General features: G+C 69.3%; 2 protein-coding genes across 25 annotated transcripts; one reads left to right on the top strand and one right to left on the bottom strand.

Annotated features, from left to right (window-relative positions):
• Positions 1–1,292: 1,292 nt before the first annotated feature.
• On the bottom strand, positions 1,293–5,734 carry FBXW5 (F-box and WD repeat domain containing 5). 7 transcript variants are annotated; one of them, XM_081593460.1, is made up of 9 exons: positions 5,140–5,734; positions 4,415–4,630; positions 4,106–4,263; positions 3,610–3,784; positions 3,323–3,471; positions 2,831–3,248; positions 2,483–2,630; positions 2,196–2,411; positions 1,293–2,071 (listed from the first exon to the last, which is right to left on the bottom strand). In XM_081593460.1, exons 2-9 carry the CDS (start codon positions 4,605–4,607, stop codon positions 1,828–1,830), a joined length of 1,701 nt encoding a protein of 566 aa, XP_081449586.1. In that variant the 5' UTR covers positions 4,608–4,630; positions 5,140–5,734; the 3' UTR covers positions 1,293–1,827. The 7 variants fall into 7 exon arrangements, with proteins under 7 accessions (XP_081449586.1, XP_081449589.1, XP_081449583.1 ...); XM_081593463.1 differs by having other exon boundaries at positions 2,199–2,411; XM_081593457.1 differs by having other exon boundaries at positions 2,199–2,411; positions 2,483–2,667; positions 2,805–3,248; positions 5,607–5,734.
• C8G (complement C8 gamma chain) lies at positions 5,539–7,955 on the top strand. Of its 18 annotated transcripts, none has more exons than XM_081593483.1 (9): positions 5,539–5,937; positions 6,282–6,380; positions 6,497–6,714; positions 6,798–6,934; positions 7,038–7,108; positions 7,176–7,283; positions 7,508–7,609; positions 7,694–7,732; positions 7,810–7,955. In XM_081593483.1, the coding sequence occupies exons 2-9, from the start codon at positions 6,344–6,346 to the stop codon at positions 7,821–7,823; spliced, it is 726 nt and encodes a 241-aa protein (XP_081449609.1). In that variant the 5' UTR covers positions 5,539–5,937; positions 6,282–6,343; the 3' UTR covers positions 7,824–7,955. The 18 variants fall into 18 exon arrangements, with proteins under 18 accessions (XP_081449609.1, XP_081449618.1, XP_081449620.1 ...); XM_081593492.1 differs by having other exon boundaries at positions 6,282–6,393; positions 6,591–6,714; XM_081593494.1 differs by having other exon boundaries at positions 6,282–6,393.
• Positions 7,956–9,342: the final 1,387 nt, after the last annotated feature.

Here is a 9,342-nt window from a genome sequence, read left to right as displayed (position 1 = left end):
CTGGGGCCGGTCTCCTCTTCGAAGCCACCTCCCAGGGCCCCCTGCTCTGGCAGGTTTGTTTCTCTGCTTTTTGCTGTTTGCTCCCACAGCAGCTGGGCCGGGTCCAGCCTCCTTTCCCTGTGTGAAGCTTGTAGCCCAGTCGCTGTACCTCTTCCCTGTCAGCTCCCTTTTAAATGTCAGTTTCCACCTGTTCTCGATTCCTCTTCTGCTGCTTCTGCTTTACAGATTTTGTGTTTCCTTGATGGCTTTCAATTAAACATGTCCCCGGTCTTTTCTAGAAACTGTTTCATCTTGCAGCTCCTCCAGACCAGTAGCGTCCACGGGGTTTGCTGGCTCCTGCCCGTGGCCGAGCACACGTTCTGCACCGCGGCTCCACTGGGTCCAGGGCAGTACACCCCGGCTCCGCTGCTGTTGGGGCCCCTTCCCTGTTCTCACGGGTCCAGCGGTTTGCAGACAAACCCAGGGATGTGGACCTTCCTGCTTCCGATGTGGTGCTGGGGCTCTGCCCTTGGGGAGCCGCTGTGCTGCTGGCCGGCTCCTTCAGGCACTTTGCCCTTTGGTCTGAAGTCCTCCCAGGCTAGCTTACCTGACCTGTGTGCGCCTGGCCCTGCCTGGCCCGTCTCCCTGCGGCTGGCTTGACTGTGACCCGGCAGGCGACTGGGCCAGCCTCTGCTCACCACTGCCTCTGGCTAGAAGGATGTAAGGTCCCCTAGGGCCTGTCCGCCTCTTTCTCGACCATCACATTGATGGGTACTGTGTGCGGGGCCAACAGCAGTCCAGTACCGCCACGCCCGTGCAGGCTGCCACGTCAGAGCTCCCAGCCCCAGCGTCCCAAGACAAACAAGTGGGCCAGGTGAGCCCTGGGATGGGCCGGGGCCACCCCTGCCCCTCTGCTGTGTCCACGGTCACATGCCAGGCGCCACAGGGCTCTGCCCGTTGCCCCAGCCAGGGCCCCCCTCGAGGACTCCAAGCCCTGAGCCGGTGGCTCCACAGGCACCCAGGCAGGCAGAGCTCTGGTTCCCCAACCAGCTGGTCCGCCCGCCTGCCGTCGGAGTCCTCCTGTGCCCCCTGCTGGCGGGGAGTGGACACACCGTAGACCTGCTCAGGAGTCGGTGCCAGGGGCCTTGTTTAGAGGCGGTGGGGGCCACAGCTGGGAACGCGAATTTGGGTTCCCGCTGGCCGGCTCGGGGCAGCTCCAGTGTGCAGACTGGGGCAACCCCCCCATCCAGCAAGCATACCAAGGGCCCGAGTAGATGCCATACCCCTCCCTGCACAGAGACTGGTCAGTGCTGTGCTCTTGCCAACTGTTTATTCAGACCCTCGACAGGTGACCAGTGACATGCGGGTGCCCTGGGCTCATGGCAGCCTGACCTGCATTGCAACCCTGATGCTGGGCAGTTCCCAGAGGAAGGAGCCCCGGCTCCCTAGGCAAGGCTGGGCCCGGTGATCAGTGCCAGGCCCCACAGGGCTGCCAGGGCTCACATGGTGCTGACGGGCCCAGGGCCGCCAGGGCTCCAAGGGGACATGTGGTGCTGACGGGCCCAGGGCCCAGGCCCAGGGGAAAGGGTGGGTGAAGAGCGGGGGGCGGGGCACCCAGTGTCCTGTGCACCCCGAGCCAGAGATGACCCTGGCTGCCCGGTGCTGAGGGGCACAGCTGTGGGAGGCGGTGTGTGTGCGCGAGCGTGGTGGGGGCCAGGCCGCGCTCCCTGCGGCCTGCCGGCCCCCCTTCCTAAGGCATTCCTGTGGCGAGCTGCTCTGCCCCTGTGCGTCTGGGCGGCGCTCAGCCCTGGGAAAGGGCCCCAGGCGTCCTCGGTGGGCCCCAGCGCCTCAGCGCTTCTGGCTGGCGAACCAGGAGAAGAAGGGGCGTGGGCGCGGGCGCGGGGCCTGGAGGACACGCACAGTGCGGGGCGAGCGCCAGGCTTTGATGGTGGCGTCGTCGCTGGCCGTCAGCAGGAGCTCTTGCTCCTGGGGGCTGAAGACCACCGAGTTGACCACATCCTGGTGCCGCAGCTTGGCCAGGCAGATGTTGTAGTGGCGGTCCCAGATGTAGCCGTGGCGGTCCTCGGCCCCACTGGCGAGGGGACAGTCTGTTACCTCCGCCCCGCCCCGCCCCGCCCCCACCCAAGCCCCAGCCTGCTCCGCCCCCAGCCACGCCCCGCCCGCCCCAGCCACGCCCCCACCCCGCCCCACCCCACCACCTGGCCACGAAGTCCCTGCTGACATCCAGGAAGATGAAGAAGCACTCGTCGTTGGGTGTGTAGGCGCGGTGCGCGCGCAGAGCCCGCTTCACCTCCCGCATGGTCTTGAGGTCGAAAACCAGCAGGTCGATCTCCTCGGCGATGGGCGGCGGCTGCATGGGGTCGGCCACCACCGAGCCGCTGGGCCAGGCGCGGCTGTTCACGTACAGGTACCTGCGCCGGCACGTGGCTCAGTGCGCGCCTGCGGAGCACCCCCCGCCCCCGGGCCGCCCACAGAGGCCCACCTGTTGTCGGGGGACAGGCCCATGCCGATGATGTGTCCGTGCACGTCAATGACGTGGTCCAGGGCATCGAAGAAGGCGTCGGAGCCCCGGCCCTCGCCCAGCACCGGCCCGGCTGTGGTCATCTGGTGCGGTAGGATCTGCTTGATGCCTGCAGGGGGGCGGGGAGGGGGGCGGCGCCTCAGTGCCTAGCAGTTCCCAGACGGCTGGGGTGCTGCCTGCCCTGCACCCCCAGTCTGAACGTGTGCCTGCCCAGGGGCGAGTGGGGGGCGGTGCTGGACTAGCGCGGGGCCCCTGGACAAACGGAGGAAGGGACTTTGCCCACAGACGGACCCGCCCCAGGCCCCTCACCGATCTGGTGCGGCGAGTAGGTGAGGCAGCCGGTGGTGAAGATGAGGAGCTTGTTCGCGGCAGCGGCCCTCCCCTGCTCGGGGGGCTTGGTGTGGCCCTGGGCCAGCAGCTCGGCAACCTTAGTCTCCAGCTTGCTCTCCGGCAGCGGGGGCTGAGCCCGGCCCTCCAGGAGCCCATCCAGGAGGCGCCGCAGGCCCTTGGCTCGGGCCGGGCCCGGGTCACTCTCCTCGTCCTCGCCATCGCTGCCCAGGTCGAAGACGCGGCTGGAGTCTGTGCCGGGGGCGCCGGCGTCCAGCAGGAGGTCGGGGCTGTCGAAGCGGCTGCAGTCGGCCACCATGACGGTGCGGATGGTGCTAGCGTTGAGGTTCTGGATCTTGAAGAGCCGCTTCACCACGTTCACGTTCTCCGACTCCACGTCCTGGGGGCAGGAGCGCGGAGGTGGGCACGGGCTGCGGGAGGCCGCCACCGGCCGCAGTGCCCGCCCGTGCGCACCTGGAAGGCGTTGTTGAGCCAGAGCACCGAGCATGACGTGATGTCCCCGATGCGGTGCAGGTTCCCCGAGATCAAGCTGGTGTCCGTGAGCCAGCAGCCGAACACATCGTAGGGCTTGTTGCGAACCCGAGATAGCAGGGCGAAGGTGTCTGCGGGGAGCAGCAGGAAGGGGCGGGGCGGGCGGGGGCTGGAGGGGTGGGGCGCGGGTGACTGGGCGGAGGGTGGGGCATTAGGGGCGGGGTGGTCGGGGAGAGAAGGAGGGCCGCCTGCCCCTAGCCCTCTCTTACCTAGGCTGATGACCGCGATCTCGCCGGAGGAGGAGTTGTGGGGCCCCAGGAACACCCCAGACGCCAGCAGCAGCGAGTCGTCTTGGTTAAACTGGGAGAACTGGGTGTAGCTCCAGTTGTAGGGCCGCATGTCCGCACTGTGCAGCAGCGAGATGGTCAGGTCGTTGTTCCAAATCTGTGTGGGGGGCGCCCAGCAGGCACGCCTGGTGAGCCCGCTCTGAGCAGGGCCCCTCGGGCCCCTCTCCTGGCCGGCGCCCGGAAACTGCCATCGGGTGGGGGTCCCTTGTCTCTGGCCTTCAGACCCCCAGAGGCCTGTAAGTACGTGATGCTCCGGCTGGCTCTGGCGTAGCTGGGCGCAGGGCCCTCTGCTCATCTGTAGGCAGTTAGGGCCGCCCAGCCCCGGCCTCCCAGCCCGGGTGGTCGTCCAGGTTTGGACCCTCCCCATGGGCCACTGGCAGCCCTGACCCTCTCCCCACCCCAGGGCCACCGCCCTCACCTTCACAGTGCAGTCCTTGGAGCAGGAAGCAAACTGGTAGCCCGAGTGGGAGAAGCTGAGGTGCAGGACCTGGTCGGTGTGCTCCCGGAGCGTCTGCACCTCCACGCAGGGCACCGTGTCATAGAGGCGGCGGAACTCCTCGAACCAGGACGTGGCCGCTGTGGGGGGGTCATGCTGGGGCCGCGGGCCTCAGAGCCAGGGCCCTGGCAGCCGGGGGCCGCCTTGCCCACCCTTCGGCCTCCCCTCCCAGGCCCAGCGCTGGGAGGCCCAGCCTGGCCATCCCCAGCCAGCGTGAGGACCGGTGCTGACCTGGGTGTCGGGGCACATCTCTGGCCACCTGGTAGTAGCGGTAGAACTGCTCCCTCCACAGGAACTCGTCTCTGGACACGGCCTGCCACTGGCGGCACACCAGCCCGGCGGCCAGCACGTCAGCCGGGCCCAGACTCAGGAAGATCTGGTAAACCAGGCTGTCCGGGAGCAGGGGTGCGCCCCCCTCATCCATCGTGACATTCTGCCCAGGCGGCCCTGAAACCCATGCACAGCCCCCTTAGCTGCGGGTGGGACAGGGAGGACACTGGCCCCCAGGCCCAAGGAGAGGCACAGGAGCCCGGGGCTGAGCTGAGCCGAGCCAGCCAGTGGGTGCTCCTCCTGCCCCATCAACTGCCCTGCTGGGCATTCCACTGGACTGAGCATGTGCGGAGGGCCGGCTGGCACTGCCTGCTCGGCCAAGGAGCCAAGAGCTTCCCCAAGCCCCCCTGACAGCCGTGCTCCTCGGACCCGGCGCTCCTGAGGTCCCGCAGTGATTCCCTGAACACGCAGCTTCCAGGCCTGGTCCAGTTGGAGCTGGAGTTGCCGTGGGCTTGGGGGACCCACTGTCACCCCAAAAGGTCCCCTCCTCAGAAGGACAGGCCTTCTGGGTGGGGCCCTCTGACTTCCCCCCATAGGATCCTGGGGAGACATCCGGTTCCCAGAGCTGGTGACCGCTCCAAGGCCCAGAAGGGAAGGGTCAGTGACCCCTGCGCACCATCTCTGACCTTGCTGCCCCAGGCTTCGGAGCGGTCAGCATGGGTTAGAGGTCCTTCCCAGGAGAGACTCGGGGCCGGCGGGACGAGGGCCGGCCCGGCCGCCCGTCCCAGACGCCGCCAGGAACACCAGCCGGCCCTGACCTCTGCTCTCTGGCCTGGGGGACCCCCGCCAGGTTGGCCGCAGGCCAGCGCAGACACAGCAGGGCGAGCCGGGGGCGGGGCGGGGGCGGGGCCCCCAGCGCCCCCCAACCCTCCCTCAGAGGGGCTGCCGGGGGCGGGGCCTCGGCTCGCCCCCCTCCCCGCCCCGGTCCCGGCGGCCTCGGCGATTCATTCATTGGCCAAGGACGCGTCCGGGGAGTCGGGGGGCCGGGCCAGGGGTCGGGGCGGGGTGACGACGCTTTCCGGGCTAGGCCGTGAGGGCCCGGGCCGGGGTCCGGACGCCGCCGTGACGACGCTCCCCGGCCCGGCGCACTCACCGCGGCCGCCTCCGCCCGGATGCGCGGCCCCCGCCCCGGCGCCCGGCCTCAGCCCACGGACCCTCTTCCGCCCTCCGTCGACGCTCCGGCCGCCGCGTCTCTATGATGGAGGCCGCCAGGCTGAAGCCACGAGCCCCGAGGCATCGATGACCGTCGAGGGCCGAGCGCTACAGCCCGCGCCGGCCGTTACTGCGCCTGCGCGTTAGGGCCCCGCGGCCCGGGCCGCGCTTCCTTGTGCGCCTGTGCGCGTCCGGCCTTCCCTGGAACAGCGCCCCTGGCGGCCGTGCTCCGCGCCCGTGGGCTCGGCTGCGGGCGAGGCTCAGGGTCGCAGGTTCGAGACCTGGTTCCGGCGTTCTGCCGCCTCACAGGCTCAAGTGTGCTCCGCTGTGGGGAGACCACCAGTTCGTATCTCAGGGGCTGTTGGCGGTTGGAGGGAGATGAACTTACAAAGGGGTGAGCACCCGCCGCAGTGGAAATCACCGGGTTTGTGAACAAGGGAAAGAAAGGGAAGGGACACTCTGTGCGACCCCATGAACTGCAGCCCACCAGGCTCCTCTGTCCATTCATGGCCTGTACAGTTCATGGGATTCTCCAAGCAAGAATACTGGGCTGCCTTTTCCTCCTCCAGGGGATCTTCCCGACTCAGAGTTTGAGCCCTGTTCTCCCGCATTGCAGGTGGACTCAGAGCCACCCGGTGGACAAGGACCAGAGGACAACTTGGACTTTGTACCCCGGACATGGCGACGGACCCCTGCTGGGAAGCACAGGGCCGAGGTCAGATGTCCGGGTGAGGCTGAGTTCACGAGGAGGCTGAGTGGGGGGTTGCCTGGCCCAGGGCAGGGGTTTCGGGTGGCGGGAGCGTGGGCAGACGTCCTGGGCGGGGCTTCCAGGCAGCACCGGACAGTGGACTCTGACCTGGGACTTGACCGCCCTGCCCTGCGCCTCCCCTGGCCCTGTCGCTGCCATCGCCATGCTGACCCCCAGGATTGCAGCCCTCTTGACTCTGCTCCTGGCCAGCAGCTCCCTGGGTCAGCGGGCTCGGAGACCCCTGCGGCCCCCATCTCCCATCAGCACCATCCAGCCCAAGGCCAACTTTGACGCCCAGCAGGTAGAGCTGGGAGGAGGTGGGGCAGGGGCCTGCGCGGCTCTGCCGCCCCCGCCCCGCGCGCCCTCACGCAGCCTGCTCCCCAGTTCGCAGGGACCTGGCTCCTGGTGGCCGTGGCCTCCCCGTGTCGCTACCTGCAGGAGCAGGGCCATCGGGTCGAGGCCACCACTCTGCACGTGGCTCCTCGGGGCTCGGCCATGGCCGTCAGCACCTTCCGAAAGCTGTGAGTCCCAGCAAGGACCCCTGACCCCACCCCAGCTGCGGCCTCACCCGGGTCGGGGTGCCCCAGCCTGCTGGGCGTCCTCCCACGCCGGCCCTACCCCCAGGGATGGAATCTGCTGGGCAGTACGGCAGCTGTACAGAGACGCGGGGCGCCCGGGGCGCTTCCTGCTCCAAGGTGAGGCGCTGGCCCCTGGGGGCGGGCGCGGAGCTGGCACTGGGGCTGACCCGCCGGCTCCCCACAGCCCGGGGTGCCCGCGGGCCGGTGGACGTGGTCGTTGGGGACACGGACTACCGTGGTTTCGCTGTCCTGTACCTGGAGCGGGCACGGCAGCTGTCGGTGAAGCTGTATGGTACGTCCCGGGGGCCTGGGTCCGCCTGCCCACAGGGCTGTTGAGTGGGCTGGGCCGGCCTCTGCTCCCTTCCCCCTGCTCCTGCCCTTCGGCCCAAATGTGGGGACAGAACCGGGATGGGGTGGGGGGCAGGGGTCAGATCGCAGGTGCACAGCCCAGCCCCCAGAGCGCCCTGCAGGCCCCCGCCCAGTGGGTGCCCAGGAGCCCGTGTGTCCCACACGCAGTCCGCTCGCTTCCCGTGAGTGATTCCTTCCTGAGTGTGTTTGAGCAGCGGGTCCAGGGGGCCAACCTGACCGAGGACCACACCCTGTTCTTCCCCAAGTACGGTGAGTGTGTCCCCCCCGTTTTCCCCCCGGCTCGCCGCGCGCCCCCCACCCCCGGCCACCCCTGACCCCTGGCCCGGCCCCCAGGTTTCTGCGAGGCCGCGGACCAGTTCCACACCCTGGATGGTGAGCGGGCAGCTGCAGCGGGCGGCGTTGGGGGGTGCCCAGGGCTCCCTTCCAGCTGAGACGTGTCTGTGCTGCAGAAGTGAGGAGGTGAGGTGGGCGGCCGCCCCGTGCGAGGAAGGAGCCGGCCCAGAGGTGGACCCTGCCGCCCCTCGTCCACCCCCCGCCCCTGAAGCTGCCCCTCCCCCAGGAGCTCCGCGGGCTCTCATTAAACGCTGCAGCCTCAGCCCCTTCCTCTTCCTTTCCACGCCGGACCCCGCCGGGGCCTCTGCCCACCTGTCCTCAGTCCCAGGGGCCTGCTTCCCTGATGGGCCGGAGGACCGGGGCCCACCTCCTGGTGCTGAGCCCTCCCCAGGGAGGTGGGGTGGGGAATGGCTCCTGGCCAAGGCCATGCGCGCCTGGCACCCTTCCCTCCAGACTCCACTGTCCCCTGCTCTGGCCACTGAGCTGTGTTGGCGCCTGTCTCTCCTGTTCCCTGGCTCTGAGCAGGCCTGCCGTGGCCTCGCTGGGCCGTCCTGCTGTTCAGACGCCCCGGCCTTCTCCAGAGCCCTCCCCACAGGTCCCCCTCGCCTCCTCCTGAGACCCCTCCTGGGAGGCAGGGCCCAGAGTCCCAGGGGCCCATGGCCGAGGCAGAAAAGGCCCCTGGGGAGGAGCACGTGGCTTCGGGGGGCAGGCAGGGAAACCCCCTTCCACTTCCCGGGTCTGGGATGAGCTGGCGCCCATCTGAGGCAGCTGGCAGGTGGTGTGGCCCTCACGGCCGCTCCAGGGGCTGACAGGGCCAGGCAGGGCGCAGGACTGACCCCCCGGGGTGAGTCTGCTTGTGGCGGCGAGCAGCAGGTGCCCGTGCGGGCGACCACACGGTGGGCAGGCAGGGGGTCCAGGGGGCCCGGCGGGGGGGCCCTGGACAGACGGGGTGGCCCCCAGGAGCCTACACCCAGGGTGTGCCCATGGTCAGCAGCCACGAGGGACCACAAGATGACCTCTGGCCTGTAGAGAAGGCCTTTCTGGAAGGCGGGAGCCCCGAGGTCTGGGGAGAGATGGGGGCTGGTGTCCCTGCCCCCCTGCCACTGCCTGGAGGGGCTCCTCTGCGTGACCACAGGCCTTGGCAGAAGGTTGAACGTGGGGACAGGGCTTCCCCCGGCCGACTGTGTGCTCCCCACACACGTGGGTCCCGGCCAAGCTGGCCGTCCCTCACCCGTGTCTCTGACGGTGGAGAGGACGCCAAAGAAAAGCATCCGCGGCGCAGGCCCCCGATAAGCAGAGGCCGCAAGGCGGGAGCAGGGAGCGCCTGGCTCTGAGGCCCAGCGTCTGCTCCATCCCCCCGCCAGGTCTGCTGGGGGGGCCCACGCAGGGACAGCTGCCAGGATCCTCGCAGGCCCAACTCCGGGCCCACCGGTGAGAGCTCCCCCCCTGACCCGTCCTGTAAAGCCACGGAGGGCGTGAGCCAGTTCCAGCTGCCCCCAGGCCCGCCCGCTCGCCCGCTCTGATGGGCCCCAGGACTCCTGCCCCACCCCCACGGGAGGCTGGCCTCCCCTCGCCCCCCTGTCTCTCTCCCACCTTCTCCCCTGCACAGGCCCACGTGGTGGCTGCTGGTCATCCCCAGGGCATTGCAG

This window comes from Giraffa tippelskirchi, chromosome 4 (assembly GCF_054371585.1).
Source record: "Giraffa tippelskirchi isolate mGirTip1 chromosome 4, T2T-mGirTip1v1.2.pri, whole genome shotgun sequence".
In the NCBI taxonomy this organism is placed as follows: Eukaryota; Metazoa; Chordata; class Mammalia; order Artiodactyla; family Giraffidae; genus Giraffa; species Giraffa tippelskirchi.
This window is presented reverse-complemented; position numbering and strand designations above follow the sequence as displayed.